This window comes from Anguilla anguilla, chromosome 18, assembly GCF_013347855.1.
Source record: "Anguilla anguilla isolate fAngAng1 chromosome 18, fAngAng1.pri, whole genome shotgun sequence".
NCBI classification, from domain to species: Eukaryota; Metazoa; Chordata; class Actinopteri; order Anguilliformes; family Anguillidae; genus Anguilla; species Anguilla anguilla.
The window spans coordinates 18796886-18816553 of NC_049218.1; the positions used below are offsets into that span (position 1 = coordinate 18796886).

The following is a 19668-nucleotide window of genomic DNA, read 5'->3' on the forward strand; positions in this document are numbered from 1 at the left end:
TCGGATTGGCTTCTTTTAGATGTTGACGTCACCCCCCTTCCTCTTAGCCAGCTCAGGCTAGTGGTGATTAAAACTAGGTATTGTTAACCCCATATTGGTTGGAGCTACAACAAATTGTTGATCCTTGAACCAATCACAGCAAAATACAATGACTGGCTCAAAATCACCAATGTCAACTGTCTGCTATACAAAATACAATGACTGGCTCAAAGTCACCAATGTTAACAGTCTGCTTTACAAAACACAATGACTGGCTCAAAGTCACCACTGTTAACAGTCTGCTTTACAAAATACAATGACTGGCTCAAAGTCACCAATGTCAACTGTCTGCTTTACAAAATACAATGACTGGCTCAAAGTCACCAATGTCAACTGTCTGCTATGCAGTATATTGAAAAACTTTTTTAACATTTTTAAATAGTCAAATAAATTAATTCATTCATTCACCAACTTATAACAGCTTAAAGTGAAGTAAGCCCACCCATTTTATGGTTTATTGAAACCTTGACTCTCACATCACCACTAGAAGCTACAACTACTTGGACAAGAAGACCTGTTTGGGGCGACATAGCTCAGGAGGTAAGAGCGGTTGTTTGGCAGTCGGAGGGTTGCCGGTTCGATCCCCCGCCCTGGGCGTGTCAAAGTGTCCCTGAGCAAGACACCTAACCCCTAACTGCTCTGGTGAATGCGAGGCATCAATTGTAAAGCGCTTTGGATAAAAGCGCTATATAAATGCAGTCCATTTACCATGTTAGTGGCAGCCAAACTGTTATTGCTGTATCCAGTCACATCGCATAAGTGTGTATTTAAAATTGTGATATCTTCAGAGGCTGCACACTTCTATGGTGAAAAAGGCACCTGAACTAATGTCGGGAGAAGGATAGATGTTGACTAGGCTGTCAGAGGTATTTTGTGTTTGTTTTGAAATGACTGTCATTGCCTACATAGTGTGAGGCTGTGCAGTACTCTTGCCTTGTGATCATTTGCTGTCTTTATTCTGTTTGGACTCTTTGTCTGTGATTGTGTGCGTTTATAAGGCCATTCTGCTAGCGATGATTCTAACCAGAAGAAACAGTGAGAAAGGTTGGCCTTGTTCACTTGCTATAAGGTGTCTTTTCATGCTTGGGGCTTTCAGAGATAAATGTCAGAGAATATTTTAAAAGCCGAATATGTGTTGCCGGGTGGTTCACCCTGTTAAGTCACTGTGCCGGTGTGGATAGGCCCCACGGTCTGGTATCTAGGTGCTGTTCCACTGTGTGGATGGGCTCCACGGTCTGTCTCTCTGAATCGCTGTCTCTCTATATGTCGGTCTGCCTGTCTGTCTGTCACTCGGTCATGGCTGCAGGCCTGTTTTAGGGCTATCCCATCCTACATTCCCACAGTAACTTATTAAAAAATGTGGACCAAGGATAAAATTCAGGAGTCATAGTTTATTGGTAGATAAGTGAGGGGCAGTTTTAGGGTACTTTGGTTATTCCCACTCTGTAACCATTAAATGCACAGTAACCAAAATAATAAGACTGAAATTTTGCTCCCAAATTACAAAGACATGCCTAAATCTATAAAAAACATGTTACAGATGTAGTTTTAATAGTATTAATGTTGAGTTATAGTATTGAGGAGAAACCTAACACAGTGCTGTCTGCTCACAGCTGCCTCTGGCCTCCTGCCATAGCCTGAAGGACAGTGAGGAACCAGCTAAGGCCCATAAAATTATTTACTGTGTAGTGTTTGAATTATTATAGTCATTATCATTGTTTCTGTTGCAGTTTAATTTTTATTTATTAATGAATGTTCCACCGGTAATTCCATTTACACTCATTATTGATTGCCCTGATATCATTGTTTATATGCTTGTTTACACTTAACACGTAACATTTATCATGCTATTAGAGCTGATTAAAGCTGAATTTGCATTGGAGAGGGAGCAAGAGAGAGGGAGAGCGGGAGAGAGAGCATAGAGAGGTCACATTTCTGCTTAAACAGCTGTGGAAGAGTGAGGGAGGATTGTGGGTAGCTGTCACTCAAATGTCTGTCTACCTGCTGAATTTCAATCGGCACCATTTGCTTGTGGGACATGACTGACAGCAGAACACTGCTGATGCAAACAGACCTGTAAAGTGACAAGTCCTGATTTCTGCTGCGGCTGCAGGTGGGGAATACACCCCAGTGTTTTTTTTTTTTTTTGTCCACTGAATGATTTCAGTGTGCGTTTCTCCCAGCTCCCATCTGTACACTTGTCACATCTGTAAGGGCAGGCCCTCCAGAATAACGCACTGTAGAGTCCTGTGGTTAAGGGTTCCTGCTGAGCACCTGTGCTGAGTGTTTACACAATATCATCTCTGCTTCTGAGTGCTTGCCCGGAGACAACAGACCGCTTTCCAGGATGGAGCGGGGAGTTTTTCAGAGAAAGCTACCCACAGGAGGTGAAGGTTGCCATATGGCCCGGGTAATGAGTGTGTGCGCATTAAGATGGCTGCTGACCGCTCGCTAAGTAACTTTCATCTTCCTGTTTAATTGCAGCCCGTCCTTTTAGATTTGTGATTATCCAGAGCTCCGCACGGCTCTCCCCGTCATGTCTTACTTCTGTTTTTCATATTTGAAGAAGCTTACCTTTAACCCTCACCTCAGGGAATTTCAGATAGCACAAAGTCTGGTTCAGAATGCTGAGAGGGGGTGGTGCCCATATTTGATCTTTAGCTGTGGAATGACCACTTCCTGTGATGCGGTTCTCCACCATCGCAGTGCCCAGCCCTTGGGCCCTTCAACCCTATTTGGTTGGAGACTGCTAATTTGGCCTCCACAACTTACACGCACACACACACACACATATACATGCACACATGCATGCACACATACACGCATGCACACACACACACACACACATACATGCACACATGCATGCACACATACACGCACACACACACACACACACATATACATGCACACATGCATGCACACATACACGCACACACACACACACACACATACATGCACACATGCATGCACACATACACGCACGCACACACACACACATACATGCACACATGCATGCACACATACACGCACGCACATACACACACACACACACACACACACATGCACACATACGCGCGCACATATACACACACACACACAGGCATTTGAACTTTGGCCTCAATCCTAGCATTACCAGCCCATAGCATCAGCCTCCACATGCAATGTCTGTCACAGCTTGGGCACAGTGGGGGCAGAACTCTGTGCGTGAGGGGCAGGCTTCACCCCTTCCCCCCTCCCCCTCTGCCCCCCCCCCCATCCCCACAGGGAAGAGTTGGGTGTTCTCACCTTTTGGTGACTGTGCTCTTTTTTTAATTCAAGTCCAGAATATCACCATACCTGCCTTGTATTTAGAAGAAAAATGTATGCGGTCCTCTCTGCTGGTAGCACAGATGTCGCTTAATAAAGTGTTTTATAATCCTCACGAAAAAACAGTTAGGTAATCACCATGACAACAGTCGGTGGGAGTAGAATGGCGGCTGTTGTTCTGTAATTGTGCTGCCACAATGTGCTCCTTTACCTTTTTTCATTTTCTTTTTTGGAACTGTCCATTTGCCCCTCCCCTCCTCATCTGCCCATTCTGTGTTGTTTGAGTAGTGCTCACTACTGACCTCTGCAGGAAGATTTTTTGAAAATACCATACAGGTGCTTTCCTCTGAAAATGATTGAATCAGCTTCTTGTACATTTTCATTGGTTTCTGCTATAATTGGAATGACATCTATTCTTTCATTCTATCCCAGTATATTGCCTGTCTGCTATATCACTCTGTTGTCATTCCATCACTCTGTCTCCTTCCTTTCTTTCTCTCTGTCTCCTTCCTCTCTTTCTCTCCCCCTCTCTCACTCTTTCTCCACCCCCCTCTATCTATAAGAGCTATGTTCCCCTGCCAGTCAGCTAACTGAAACAATCTGCAATAGATTGGTGATACTGCACCACTGTAAATTACTAGGTTGATATGGGCAGTGGGAAAGTTCATATTTCGTTTGGTGAGTGGGGCAAGGTCTTTGTCTATGTAAGGGTCATCTTCTCAGACGGTGATCATTGCAAATCTGTGGGGTTCTGAGTGCATTTTATACACTTTAATGGGATAATGTACTGTGGAAGGCTTGGTTAATCTGCCCGAACATGAATCTGCCAGGGACATGAATATTGATGCCGGTCATATTAAAATTGTATGGAACTAGACTTATATAATTACTTTGGGAAGAAGGGGATGTGGTGGTTGTGGGGGGGGGGGGGTATGTGATGGGGTTCTGCTGAATTATGTTAAGTGGCTGATTCAGCTGTACAGGAAGTGGTTACAGGAAATACTTCAGCACCTTTGCAGGCCTGACTCACTCTGATTGGATTTGGCTTAAAAGTGCTTTCTCTCTCTAGCCATTTTATGATGGGGGGAGAGGGGGTATGGGGGAGTGATAGGTGGGGTCAGCTAGTCGGAAGCGTAGATCATGTGATTCAAGACTGTCACTTAATGGGACTTTTTAATTGCATCTTGACGCACGTTATTCCAGTGCAAATGTAAAAATGTGACCACCTGTTGGGAAAATTGGTCCGTGAACTATTCTTCGATCAATTACGAATGAAAGCCATTAAAAAAAAGCAAAAAAAGGTCACTCTGAATTGTTCTTTGGCTGATATTTTCCTCTTAAATACTCATAAATTGTATATTAGAAGCCGCTGGCAGTCACAGTGAGAGGGCGTGGGTGGGTTCGATCTGTTCTGATTTCTGTGTGGACAGTAGTGTGTGGGACAGAGAAGGACAGTTGCATTAACAGGCGAAGACGAAGCGTGATTTTCCCGCGTGGTGCTCGTGTAGCGTGCCTCGGGGAGAGATCGGGGAGAGTGTGATTGATCTGGAATCTGGTCTCCGCGGCGCGGTCGCCTGGCTGAGCTGCAGCCCGCTCGCCGCACGCTCCTGCGCTGGTTCCGCGGCGCGGTCGCCTGGCTCAGCTGCAGCCCGCTCGCCGCACGCTCCTGCGCTGGTTCCGCGGCGCGGTCGCCTGGCTGAGCTGCAGCCCGCTCGCCGCACGCTCCTGCGCTGGTTCCGCGGCGCTCGCTGTTAGCCCAGCAGGGGGAAATGCGACGGCGCATTTTCAGCACGCTGCCTGCTCGCTACATCAGTCTTGGCCCCCCAGGGGCTCCTGTGAGAGTGAACAGGGGCCCCTCTGTGGGGGGAGGGGGGGGGGGGGGTGGTGCACAGCTTCCTGGTTGTGTTGTGTAGGACAGGGCCCTCCTTGTGGTAGTGAGTGAGAGTGGAGGGGGTGGGGTTATGCAGGCAGGGGGTGAGTGTTTCTGGGTAATTGAGTGCTGTTTGAGGAAGTACAGGTTGAGGGCAGTGATGCCGGTAAGTGAGATCGCAGGCTAATCCTGGCTGCAGTCAGCCCATTGATTTAGAGAGTGCTGTTCATTTGTGTAGCTGGTGCTTGATCGCGGGCCGCAACACCTACGGGACATCATGGACAGCGCCGTGCGGTGGAGAGAGCAGCACTCCGTTTAGAACTTACCTCGTAGCCAATCACAAGAGTTCCGACCCCCTCCCCTTACCAGGGAATACCAGCGGTATTACTGATGAGACTGTCTTGGTGGGGGGCTGAAATTACCCTGCTCCATTGATCTTCCCCCATTGTTTTGGTTGTTGTAAGGATCATGTGGACTTCCACATGGGTGAAGTCTGACTGATCCTCCTGCTTTGATTTTCCTGGACCCTGTTCTTAGAATTCCACCACAGCCTCACGTCCCCTGGCTGTACTATGTGACTCACTCTGTCTTTCTTTCTCTCTCTTTCTCTCTCAGGCATCCGGCCCCAGATTATGAACGGCCCCATGCAGCCACGCCCCCTGGTGGCCCTTCTGGACGGGCGGGACTGTACTGTGGAGATGCCCATCCTCAAAGACCTGGCCACTGTGGCGTTCTGCGATGCCCAGTCCACACAGGAGATCCATGAGAAGGTAGTGGTCAAACGCACACACACATGCACACACACACACACACATACCCATGCACACACATACACACACCTGCATACGCATACATATGGGCAAGGCACATGGAGAACACACCTGTGTAACTGAACAGTCCCAGACCCTTCAACAGGACCAGATAGCATTTGGCATCCTGCAAGTCCACGATAATGGGGACTCATACCATACTGTCAAAGGCAAAGCAGGTCTGCCCATCCCATGGGTCCCACGGCAACGGAGCTCAGAGCCATGGCAACAGAGCTCAGAGCCACAGCAACAGAGCTCAGAGCCAAGGCAACCTGAGCAAAACTGGGGCTTGAATGACAAACAGAAACTGGTTTCAGAACATAGCCTCTCCTCTCCTCCCCCAGCTCCCTCACCACATGCTACACGAAGCTCATTTTTGAGTATATTGCCTTTTATACTCTTTCCGCATTAAAGTAAAGTGGGATCGTTATCATTTAATGTCACCCTATAGCCAAAGTACAGTGTGCCTGCATCAGCTGCATGACGGTTGCAGTGGAGGGCCTCGTAACGCGAGTGGAAGGAAACTGGGATTACGGCGGCTTTGTTTCGGCCTCTCTTTGGCGCGCTGGGTCGGAACCGCGGTGGTGACGGCGCGGGCTTTCACCCACGCCGCGTTCCTTTCCTTTGTGGGAGGGCTGAAATGTGCAGACGCTGCTTTTGTTTTGTTTTTTTGGAGGATTTTGATCTCAAACCCAGTTTAGCGCGGTGTGCTGCTGTTTTATATTTTCATATTTTCTCTTCACGTGTCATAAAACATTATTTGTAATTTTCCCTCCCAGTAGGTTCTGTGTTTTTCAAATGATTGTTCAAATGTGGTTTGTTTAGCAGGAGCCTGTGAGAGAGGTGTGGAACGGAACAAAATGAATGAGCTGTTTGGTGTGAAGAGAAAGAGAAAGGGAGGGAGAGAGGGAGAAGCAGACAGAGAGAGAAATGCAATGCCCCCCCATACCACACTCTAATCAAAGTGGTTACACAATTCTTATGACCACAGGAGTCCATTTCACTCCAGTTAAGAATGAAGACTCGTTGTTAAGGAAGTATTAAAGTTACTAGCTGCTGTAGCCTGTCTGGGGTTTAGCAGTGTTCCCATCAGATACCTTCAGCACATGGAGCGCTCTGCAGTACTAACACTCTACAGTACTGACTCTTTACAGTACTGATGCTCTGCAGCACTGACTGTGCAGCTCTGATGCTTTGCAGCACTGACCATGCTGTACTGACACTCTACAGAAATGATTCACAAGCCCAGGGTTTCTGTTCTCACTATGCATGTGGCAGAACTCTGGTGCTTTTGCTCAAGTGCTGGGCGGGGCCCACTCACTCCAAATCCATTCAGCTTCAGGCCCGCGGCCCCCAGGGGCCACTTGTGGGAGGACTTTAGCACTGACAAAACCCTGTGAGTTACTGACACACCTCACACAGCGAGAGACTGAGCCTGTTAAATGAATGATTCATTAGTGTGCCTTGCAGAAGGGCCATGGGGTTGGGCCTTTCATGTGGAATTAATGGGATGAATGGATGGACGGATACATGGATGAATGAATGAATGAATGAATGACGTGCTCACAGGACAAAGTGGAAGAGTAGTGTGAGCAGCATTTGTGCTGATGTGTGATGGACTCCTGGGATGTGTCAGGAAGGTGACCTTCCTCCTGCCCCCAGCACAACAGGGAGATGATGTCATGCCTGTGAAATCCTGCAGGCTGTGAGGAAGGGGGGCGGGGGGGGGGGGGGGGGGGGCGGCAGGCAGGCAGGTAAATATCAGGATCAGCACACCAAAGGAATACACTGAGACACTTTACTTCATGTTACACCAAACTGGCTCCTTACCAAGAGCTCCTGAGTCCCAGATCCTTATTAAAAAAATCATTTGTTCAGATTTTCCATTAAAGTTGACAGTATTCAGAAATGATTTCTCTTGCAAAACATTTCATTGCATTAGTCATTACTCACACTGGGATGCATCACCTCCAGTAAGTCTTGCCTTTGGCAAATGACTGAAGAAATGAAATGAATGTGTAGGGAGAGATTTAACCTTGAATTAGCATTTAGCAGGGATTCCTGGGCCACTAATAAAGGCTTTTATGGAAATGCAGAGCTAATCTGGCAGGCAGAGCTAATGTAGTTAGCTGGAGGTGAATTTAAAGCTATTATTTACTCGGAGCGCTTGACAGCGTTTGCTTAATATTGTGATATCTGGATTTCCATCAATCTGTTTTAGAACTGCGCTTGCCTGCTTTAACCTTGTTTGCATAGAATAAAAATGCAATCGTTTTTTTCTAGTGTGTGTGCGTGTGTGCGTGTGTGTGTGCACTCTGTGGGCTGGCTGCTGGAAGAGAGAGCAGCTTTGGTGATGACAGTGGTGACACTTGTGGTCGACATTGATGATGATGACGGTGTTAGTGGTGGCAATGATGTTGGTGATGATGATAATGATCACAATGACTGTGATGACGATGATGTTGTTGAGGGTGAGGATGACGATGTTGGTGGCGGTGATGATGACAGTGTTGGAAGGTGGTTATGATGATGACAGTGTTGGTGGTGATGATGACGATGTTGGTGCTCTGTCCATTCCAGGTCCTGAACGAAGCGGTGGGGGCTATGATGTACCACACCATCACTCTGACCCGCGAGGATCTGGAGAAATTCAAGGCCCTGAGAATCATCATTCGTATCGGCAGCGGCTACGACAACATCGACATCAAGGCCGCCGGTGATCTGGGTACGAGGGCTCGCCTCTGTCTGTCTGTGTGTCTGTCTGTCTCCTGTTCTCCTGTGATTCTGTGTGTGTGTGTGTTGGTGTGTGCAGTGCGTGTGTGCTTGTGTGCGCCTGTGTGTGTGTCTGTCTGTCGAAGGATATTATGTGATTGTTGTTGCCTATTTGCATATATGTTGTTTTTATTGTTTCTATGTGTCCCTGAAAAACGTTTTTTTTTTTTTGTGTGTGGTAGGGTATTATAATGAAACAAAGTCCATCATATACCAAAATAGCCGATACAGAAACTAGTTTATTTGTATATTTAAATGACCAAAGAGACAACCTATTTCTTATTCTAATGAATGATTTCAATTAGAAACATTTTGACTAATCAAGCATTTGGACAAATTTGGTCCGGTGTGACTTCACGCAGCTTGTAACACACCATGTGCCGGTCGGCCTAGTTACTCTGTGTGAGCCTGGATTTTGTATGAGCCATGGTGCATCTAGCCCTCTATACCCACAGCAGGGGCTATGGCCAATTCAGTTTCACTCAATGAAGGAAATTAATTGAAATTCAATTTATGAATTAAAAAAATGTCCATAATATTATTAGTTCATAAATTCAACTGCAGTTCATTTCCTGGAATCCAGTGCACTATGGAATCATTCTTAGCTTCTGAACTCCCTAATTCCAAAACTTTAAGCACAATGTCACCTTTACGCTAGTGTGTAACCTAAGAGATTTCATTTTCAGTGCAGGGTGTGTGTATGTGGTACAGAGAACACATTGAGCCAGTGGTGAAAAAGTGTCCTTAAACCCTTTGTCCCTGTAATGGTGATGTGTGTAATCGATAAAGTCTCAGAGGCGCCGAAACACTAGCTATTTAATCAGTAAATACATTTCTGTCAAATAGTGTGTCCTCAATTCACATTGTTCATTTGGCCAGTTTTTTAAAGGATTCATATTCCACCATCCTCATTTTAAAATGTGAACAAGTGCAAATACATCGGCACAGTGATATATGATAAAATAAGTGTAGTGGGTGTATGCATGTTCTATTGAGCAAAGACAGCAGTTGGCATGGCAACCCGTATCGCGATCTCTCCTCCGGAGGGGCCTGTAAAAGGATCCCTGGCCAAACGGGAAGTTCAGGTACAGGAAGTCTGCAAAAACGTCAACCTGAGGCGCTGCCCCTGTGCGAGAAGCAGAGTCGCTGAGAGAGCGCTGCGAGCGGAGTCCCTGGCGCTGTCGCTACGCGGCAGGAGCGTTTCCGCCAGATCACTGTTCTAGCGGCAGGACTCTCATCTCGGTTCAGCCTGCCGGGATGCGCTCTGATGTCTCTTGTGACAAAAGGGAGCTGATGGCTGTTTTAGAAAAGAACCGTTTTACAAGCTGCAAATCCTTTTGAACACTGGGGGGAAAAACTGTAGCTCAGTCATGTCTTCCGGCAAATCGACATCTCTCAGCTCCTGGCGTGTGATTTTGAAGCGGGTCTTTGAGTAGAGCGGAGTCGGTTCCTGAGACAGCCGGCAGCACTGAGCGCTGGGAGTGTCTCACGCTACGTGAGACGGGTAAGAAACCATTTTCACCAACTGAAGGCAAAACAGCGAGGGGCTTTTAGACTCAGAGAATGTTCTCAGTGGGATATTTATTCATTTGCGCCCGATATCGTGTGATGGCAGCGATAATGGCAGATTCCAGAACTGACTCTTCACAAAGCAACCGTAGTATTTTGGGAACGTGTTTTATGCAGGGGTGAGCAGGTACTCTCATACTGAGCACCAGTGTTCCGCCAGCAGGTGTGAGGGGTCAGGGTTCACATCCTGGTGTTTTCTGAAAAGGTTCTGGGTCCTGGTCTGGGTCGGTCTGTTGGTTTTACTAGCTGTGATGATTATGTCTGTTTGTCTAACCCATCTTGGTTGAGTGCACTTTGCTAGAAGTTGCTGAATTGCTCGTATAATGGAATTGCTCCCTCTAGGGATCGCCGTGTGTAACATACCGTCGGCAGCGGTGGAGGAGACGGCCGACTCCACCCTCTGCCACATCCTGAACCTGTACCGGCGGAACACCTGGCTGTACCAGGCCCTGCGGGAGGGCACGCGCGTGCAGAGCGTGGAGCAGATCCGCGAGGTGGCGTCCGGCGCCGCCCGCATCCGGGGGGAGACCCTGGGGCTCATCGGCTTCGGTGAGGAACAACAGCACACACACACACACACACACATACTCACACACACACACACATAAACACACACACTCACACACACACACGCACACACACACACACACATAATGACAGAGCAGCCATCACCTCAGCCATACTGATCTTCAGTGTGCCTGCCCAAAAAACCTGACAGGTGTGGTGGCCTCCACCACAGGGTGGTGATGTGATGACCAGTCTCCACCAATGACAAAGCCTGCTGAATGCTGCTGCCCGCATCACGTTAGAGAGTCCAGTCCCGGTATTCGCCGTTACCATTGATTGACATTGGAGGGTAGGTCTGTCACCGAGCTACAATTGGGCTAGCAGTTCATTGAGCTTGTCCAACCACACCGGGGGGGGATTGATCGATGGATGCCACCTGACACTCCCAGGCCTTTTCGTTGTCACGGTAAATCATACCCCGGTGACGGTTGCTCTTGGTCTTGAGAGCGAGGCGGGCGGAGAAGTGCGCTGGTTAATTACAGATGGAGCGGGGGAGCGCGGGTGAGCACGGGGGAGCTGTCTGGATGTTATCAGAGAATCAGCCGCTCTCATTACTCATCGGACCCGACCGGCCCAGATGCCAAACTCTGGAACGAGCGTCGCCTTGGCTCCCCGTCTCCCGGTGATTACCACAGCCGGCCCGTTCTGTTCACCCCGGCTGTCGTGCAGGAAACACGGAGTGCTGAGAGCTTCTGTCAGAGACGACAGAGATTTCTGAGAACAGCAGAAACAGCAGAAACAAAAACGTCTTCCTCGGTCCATAAATCCAGCAGTTTTTATTGCTGGCTTGCATTTCAGCTTCTGTGGTTTGAGCTGTTTTTGATTTATTCACAGAATATTTGTTTTGGTTGATGTGTTTTTATTGTTTTTCAAATGTCAGAAAATGTGGTGGGGTGTTGGTTCTGAAGAGTGTAATGATGTAAATAATCATAATCTTGTAGTTTTTCTGTGTGCAATGTGTACTATATCTATATCAGGCCTGGTAGTGTACATTCCTCCAGAGTTAGTATGAATCTATCCATTTCTGCAGAGGAGTATGGTTCTGTTGAGATGTCCCAGTGTGACTGTTGGAGTAGGTCCGTGTCAGTCCTCAATTTTCCCAGCATGCTGTGTGAGCTCCCCTGCAGACTCTTGAGTTGCTGAACTGTTATGCAGTGTGTCTGCGCAGGTATGTTCCCGCAGACTGAGCAGTTGTCCGTGTGTCTGCGCAGGTCTGCGCAGGTGTGTTCCCGCAGACTGAGCAGTTGTCCGTGTGTCTGCGCAGGTCTGCGCAGGTGTGTTCCCGCAGACTGAGCAGTTGTCCGTGTGTCTGCGCAGGTCTGCGCAGGTGTGTTCCCGCAGACTGAGCAGTTGTCCGTGTGTCTGCGCAGGTCTGCGCAGGTGTGTTCCCGCAGACTGAGCAGTTGTCCGTGTGTCTGCGCAGGTCGCTCTGGGCAGGCGGTGGCTGTGCGGGCCAAGGCCTTTGGCTTCAACGTGATCTTCTACGACCCGTACCTGCAGGACGGGCTGGAGCGGTCGCTGGGGGTGCAGCGCGTCTACACCCTCCAGGACCTGCTCTACCAGAGCGACTGCGTGTCCCTGCACTGCAACCTCAACGAGCACAACCACCACCTGATCAACGACTTCACCATCAAACAGGTCAGCCCCACCCCCGTTTTCCCTGCCCCGAGACACCAACGCACTGGAACACACAGAGCCCTGGAGCTGAAACAATCTGTATCGCTCTCCTGCTCTCTCGCTGGTGCCACCTGCAGGCCCAGCCACAGAATTACCTCCTCATTTCCAATTCAAGGTTGACTTCAGTCTCTCCTTTGAAATATGAAGTGCAGCCCGTACACAGAGAAACCTGGTTAACCGTTATTTATTCTCATAATAAAGATCTGCTGTCCCCTTTCACTTTCAAGCAGTCTGAGGTTTCCGCGGCAACAAAGAGTCGCGCGAGTGGCGACGGGAGCTGAGATTTTTTTAAAGACCTGATAAAAGCGGGTTTGGCAGCAAAAGGCTTTTCCATGCCCAGGATTTCAGCTTTTGTCAAGATTAAGGGATTACTTTCATCCAAGCGCTTTCATTTAATTTCTCTTCTTTTCGCTTCATTTTTGGCACACAATCCCCCCCACACCCCACGCCCTGCTATATGATAAAATATTTCCATATTTTTGGCGGTTTTAAATTGTATACTCCTGTCAGTAGAACATGGAGGCTCTGTCACGACGCACTATGAAATAACTCACTCCGCGTGCATACCAGAGATGGTCATCTTTTCTAGGGGACAGCCTCTGTTGATACTCCAGCCTCTGGTCACCACACAGGGTCACTTCTGTTCAAGTTCTCTGCTTTTCTTGTCTGCTGCTGCATAAGCTGGCTTTAGTGGGACTTTAGTGGGACTTAGCCAAATAAATAATACCACTTGAGTGGGCACGTCAGCGTCACTGACCGCTGGAGTGATCAAACAAAATGGCGGTGATGTTAGAAACTGGAGTTGCTGTGGCATTGGCTTCTACTGTTTTTCATTATGCTGCCCTTCCTCTTTCTGTTCCCCTCCTCCTCCTTCTTGCTCCTCCTCTCAGATGCGGCAGGGGGCGTTCCTGGTGAACTCGGCGCGGGGCGGGCTGGTGGACGAGAAGGCGCTGGCCCAGGCTCTGAAGGAGGGGCGGATACGCGGGGCGGCCCTGGACGTCCACGAATCGGAGCCCTTCAGGTGAGGAGTGGGGGGCGGGGACTGAGCTGGGTTAATGAAACAGAACTGGGGCAGTCTGGACCCCCCTCCACGTATCGGTGTCAGAGCAGTACTACGCAGATGAATTTGTTTGCATGGCTAATTGAACATCAGATTAGTACTAGATGCGTCCCAGTTTTTATTAACCTTGTCCTTGACCTCTTACACAGAGCTCTCTGACATGGAGTAGTGTGCTCTTTACTTAAATCAGCACACTCATTACTGTAATAAGGCTCAGGGCAACAGGTCAAAGGTGGGTTTTTAGCCTTCCTAATTATAAACTAGCAGTTCTTCAGTTGTTCTTTCTTCACCTTTTCGCATCAGAAGCCAATAGAAACATCCCAGAATAACAGCCTGACTGACTCAAAATGGGGAGGGGGCAGCCTTACCCACAGACCTGTTTGAAAACAGGTTAGGGATCGTTTCGTCGCTTTTTGATTTTTACTGAGCAGAGTGAAAATAACGAGGCGTTGTGAAGTGTTGTCGTGCCGGTGCGTGGGGTTGGTGCTTCGGGTGGGATCTGTCTGGGGATTCGGCAGCTGCAGAACGAGCCCTGTTTCTGCCATCCGACTCGCCCCGGCGAAGCAGGAGAGCTCTCAGCTCCGCTTTCTGTCTGCGCCTGGAAGCCTGCTGCCTTTTTTAGCCCCGTCACATCACTGAGAGCACCACACAAAGACCTGCGGAGAAGCAGCCCTCTGAAAGGGAGGCAGCTCCTTGGTTTTCTTCAGCCAACAGCTAGGAGAAGCTGCCAAATGACTGTGTCTGACACTTTCCCTCCCGTTTCTCTCTTTCTCACTTTCTCTTTCACACTCTCTCACTCTGTTCTTCTTTCTCCCCCCGCTGTCTCTCTCTCTCTCCCTCTCTCTCTCTCCCTCTCTCTCTCTCTCTCTCTCCCTCCCTCTCTCTCTCTCTCTCTCTCTCTCTCTCTCTCCCTCCCTCTCTCCCTGCCCTCGCTCTGGTGCAGCTTTGCGCAGGGGCCCCTGAAAGACGCGCCCAACCTGATCTGCACGCCGCACACGGCCTGGTACAGTGAGCAGGCTTCTCTGGAGATGAGGGAGGCTGCGGCCACGGAGATCCGCAGGGCCATCACAGGTGGGTCCATCCCGACCCGAATCAGCTGTGTTTACGGTCCACCCGACCGGAATCAGCTGTGTTTACGGTCCATCCCGACCGGAATCAGCTGTGTTTAAGGTCCACCCGACCGGAATCAGCTGTGTTTAAGGTCCACCCGACCGGAATCAGCTGTGTTTACGGTCCACCCGACCGGAATCAGCTGTGTTTACGGTCCACCCGACCGGAATCAGCTGTGTTTACGGTCCATCCGACCGGAATCAGCTGTGTTTACGGTCCATCCCGACCGGAATCAGCTGTGTTTAAGGTCCACCCGACCGGAATCAGCTGTGTTTAAGGTCCACCCGACCGGAATCAGCTGTGTTTACGGTCCACCCGACCGGAATCAGCTGTGTTTACGGTCCACCCGACCGGAATCAGCTGTGTTTACGGTCCACCCGACCGGAATCAGCTGTGTTTACGGTCCACCCGACCGGAATCAGCTGTGTTTACGGTCCACCCGACCGGAATCAGCTGTGTTTAAGGTCCACCCGACCGGAATCAGCTGCGTTTACGGTCCACCCGACCGCAGCTCAAACACTCACCAGCCTGCAGTGAGGTTCACTTTCCCTGTCTCCAGGTTTCACGCGCATCCATTGCATTCTTAGGCATATTTATTCACTTACATTTAATTTAGCAGGACACCCTAAGATAAGGAAACTGCTTTAAAAGTTGGGACCTGGCCGAGAGGGAAGCAAAAGCTTTAAAGCCCATTATATCTTACAGATATCATACATCATAAATACAAATATATGTGTCTGAATGTTCATATAATAGGCCCTTCTGCCTGTGATCTGATGAGTTAGTATGTTCCTCTGATCCAGGTGTGTCTGGTTAGTGTGTAACAATGTTGAGTCACGCTGTGCGCTCTCTTCAAACACAGGCCGTATCCCCGACAGCCTGAGAAACTGTGTCAACAAGGAGTTCTTTGTCACCACAGCGCCCTGGGCAGTAATTGACCAGCAAGTACATCCGGAGCTCAACGGAGCCCCCTACAGGTAGGCTATGGAAAGGCAGGAGGGAACTTGGTTTATTTTGAATTCTCCTGTTACTTTTGTACTTGTCAGTTTCTCACACAGCATTTTTCTAAATTCATTGTATGAAGATCCATGAGATATGCAACTCTGGCAAAAGTACACTGAATATTTACATCAATTTTGAGAATTATTACACACTGAAATTAATTACGCAATTACTATATTGATTCATTAATTTAAATCTTCAGATTATATTTCACTACTCAGCACTTAATGAATTAAAGAAGCCAATTTCTCGGATTAACTCACACGATCCGATTTCTTGGGTCTGAACTGAACACTGATAACAAGCTGATTCTGTGGCTTTTCCAGGACTTGGGGGGGCTGATGTAGACAGGGGTGTGTTTATACATGCACCTGCTCATGTATCTCCCTGACCCCTGTCTCTAGTGGACTTTCTCTCCAACTACCACATTCAGAAAATGGGATATGTAGGAGTTTACAGCATAGGTAGTGTATCCCCCACTCACCCATTGTCTTAAATGGACTGGCTCTTCTTTCACACAGCAGAGTCAACCAAAACCTACCGGCCGTAGCAACGGGTGGTGTCCAAGACCATAACAATAGACCTTAATCAGAACCAGGTAAATATAGTGACCCGGGCTCATGTGATTGGCTGGGGGTACCCACTTCCCTGTTTTACCGCATGACCCAGTGCTACTTTTCCAACCCAAACCTTTCCCAGAACCACCCTGTACCTGACAGAGAAAGAACTGTGCAAGCACAATGCCAAACGCTGATTCATTAGCAGCTCATGGAAATGCAGCGTTTCTCTGCTGCTGGAGAGTCTATCAGAGCCCGTGTAAAATAGAACCAGGGCCGTTATTCAGGTTTGAGGTCAGTGTGTCGTCGTCAGTATGCTCATTTTTCCATCGCTTCCTCTTGTTCTGGCTCTAGATTGGATGGCAAACACGGTCCTTTTGACCTGCCATTGTGCTCAGGTTGCAAAACCACAGTCCATCTTAAGGGCGAATGTTAAGAGCGGCTGAACCATACAGAGCACCGTACACTTCCCAAGCAGCAGAGGCATCAGTTCCATTCTGTAAACCTTCCATGACATGGTCTGGAGCTGAGCACAGACTCAGACCACTCCTGGAGTCATGATCATCTGCTCAGTCCCCTCTACTCCTGCCCCTTGTGCTTTTGTACACTTCAGATGTAAAAGCTCTCTAGAAGAACATGTGTGGTGTGATTATCTCTCTAGAACATGTCTACTTCCAAATGCTTTTTGACTTTTTTTTACCGTGGTGTTTACTGGTGTTATCACTGAGAATTGTTTGAGTTTGGACTGATGAAAAGCACTTTTCTTTCTTTTTTTCCCTTTTTTAACTAGCTCCAGTTTTACCATTCTTCTGGGCTTTGTGGTATAGTACTTGGCATGTCTTCCATCTCAGAGGTCTATAATAATCTCCAGACTCTTTCAAGTCCCTGTGCTGCTCTCTGAGCACAAACACAGATTCCCTATAGTAGTCACATGGCCAGCTGCTGCCCAAGACCCTGTGCTGCTCTTCAAGCACAAACACAGTTATTCTATAGTAACTAGGTTGACCTGCACTCATAAGCATGCTCCGAGATCATCTATAGTAACCAGATAGTCAGCTCCTTGTGTGCCTTTCATCCTCTATACCTCCTTACTCAGGGAGGTTTCAGTTTTACACAAGATTTCATACCAGACCATGGCCCAGATTTCATACCAGACCGTGGAGCTCATCCACGCACTAGATCAGTGCCCTAACAGGATGAGCCACCCGGCAGCCCTGAGACTTGCACTTTGACCCTGACTGCATTCTTGTCGTGCAGGTACCCGCCCGGCCTGGTGGGCGTGGCTCCGGGAGGGATCCCCGGGACGATGGAAGGCATGGTGCCGGGAGGACTGCCCATCGCCCATACCCTGCCCTCCGGCACACACCCGTCCCAGGCTCCATCGCCCAACCAGCCCTCTAAACACAGCGACACCAGAGAGCACCTAACCGAGCAATAGCACTAAACCAGGGGCCGTTCCCACAGCAAGGCGGGACCAGAGACAGTGAAATCTCTTGCTGAGAGACACTGCACGTTCCACAGATTTCTACTATTTCATATCGGTTCCTTTTCGATATATATATTTTTTTTTGCCCTCGCCCCGAGGGTACTGCATTTGGTTCCGTATGTCTGTATGTATGTCCGTCTGTCTCCATCTGGATCCATCAAAGGGACGCAGTAACATGGTTTCACCACAAGAGGTCATGTCAATGGTACAAGGGTCATAAGTATATACTTGTTCTTTTAAGATGCATTATTATTTTTATTTTTTATTACTTTTTTGGGGAAATGCCTGTCAATACCATGCAGTTGGGGCAGGCTGCTATATGAGCCATGCTCCACCTTCTCCCCACCTTGTAGGAGTGAGTGTGTGTTTCCTTATGTACCAACCAGAGAGCTCTGCAGAACAAGAAAATCACCTGTTACTGACTTTGCCCCACCTCTACAATCTTAAGCCCCGCCCCTAACTTGGAGCCCCTGACCCTCTCATCATGTTTTATTTTTTCCAGTAAATGTGTGTCTATTTCACATCTGTTATTCCGCTTTTTATCCCAAAAACAACTATTTGTATTTTGTTTTTCAATGTGAAAAATATGAAAAAAAAGTTATAAAAAATATATTTATCAGACAACAGGAGAAGGAAGTAAAGGGGCAATCTATGGCATGAACTTTGACCCTTTCCTTGTCCATGGAGCTCAGTGTGTAGTTCTATGAATGTACATTCATCACAGCAGGTGGGGTTAAGGGTGGAGATTTCCCATCCCCTAAGACAGAATGATTTATTTTCATCAGATTCCTCCACCCACAAATGTCTAACTCTGATATCTCAAATATCCTATAATGTCAAGAGGTGTGTGCTCTCTGAATATTGACAGATTTCTGTGGTCAGTGTTTGGTATTCTCATGCATTCAGTGTTTAGGTTTGTACAGAAATTGATGTACCAAGTGACTGTTGGAATTATTTCAGTTTTTGGAAGTATCAGCCTTTTTAAAGGTGCTTTCACTAAATTTCCAAATATCTGAATTTAATATTTTTTGGATGGCCCCAATTTCTTTTTAAGATACATGTGGGCATGACTCTTTCTTCAGAGACTGAGAGTCACAGAGGTTTTTAAATGGTTCTTCACTGAAAATACCATTACAACTGTCTGGGCAGGAAAGGGTTAAATTAAAGTTCATTTCTAAACTGACTCAGGAAAACACATTTTGCAGATTTGTTTTTTTTTTTTTTGCTTCAAAATATTGTCTGAGAAAGAAAAGGAAAAAAAAAGTTTGGATATTTTCTCTTCTACCACATCCTGTTCCTCCATTGTGGTATTTTTATAAAAAAATAAACATCCTATGTTTCTGGTGTTTAAAGTTTTGCAGTTCTGCTAGATTTGTATTGCTTAAACTGTTCTTATAACATTGTCTCATGTGAACCACCCCTTTTTTGTTGTTGTTCTAAATGAAAGCCCATTGGAGCTCTTGGAGGGCGCTGTGTACTCTCTGAGCAATAGCATAATACTTCTAGTGTCCCAACAATAGTGCGAGGAGACCGTCGGCAGTATGTTTGGTTTTTAGTGTGAGTATTTGTATTTGTTTCTTGTACAAGGTGAACATTTAGCATTCAGTGCAGTTCAAATAAAAATACACTTCTTAAATTGTACCATGTTCATGTCCGTGTCTTAATGGTTTATTCTGATGTGAGCTTTGATAATATAGTTTGAATTCATCATCTATGCAAGTAATGATCTTCTGTATTTCTGCTTATTTTGTAAAGCATTTCTCATTTCTTAATCCCTCAAATTTAAATGTCTGAACTCTGATATTACTGTCTGCATTTTACAATGCATCCAGGTATTTTACATA

The 19668-nt window shown here is 47.5% G+C and overlaps 1 protein-coding gene across 6 annotated transcripts in view; it reads left to right on the top strand.

Moving 5' to 3' along the window:
* Positions 1-19465, top strand: part of ctbp2a (C-terminal binding protein 2a) — an 84241-nt gene extending 64776 nt beyond the window's left edge. For 3 of the 6 annotated variants that reach the window (XM_035400682.1, XM_035400686.1, XM_035400685.1), the window contains 8 exons: positions 5831-5985; positions 8605-8749; positions 10708-10914; positions 12356-12570; positions 13500-13630; positions 14613-14740; positions 15642-15756; positions 17596-17776. In XM_035400682.1, the coding sequence (XP_035256573.1) occupies positions 5831-5985; positions 8605-8749; positions 10708-10914; positions 12356-12570; positions 13500-13630; positions 14613-14740; positions 15642-15756; positions 17596-17776 (1277 nt within the window). The other 3 variants (XM_035400687.1, XM_035400688.1, XM_035400684.1) reach the window with 3 other exon arrangements.
* Positions 19466-19668: the final 203 nt, after the last annotated feature.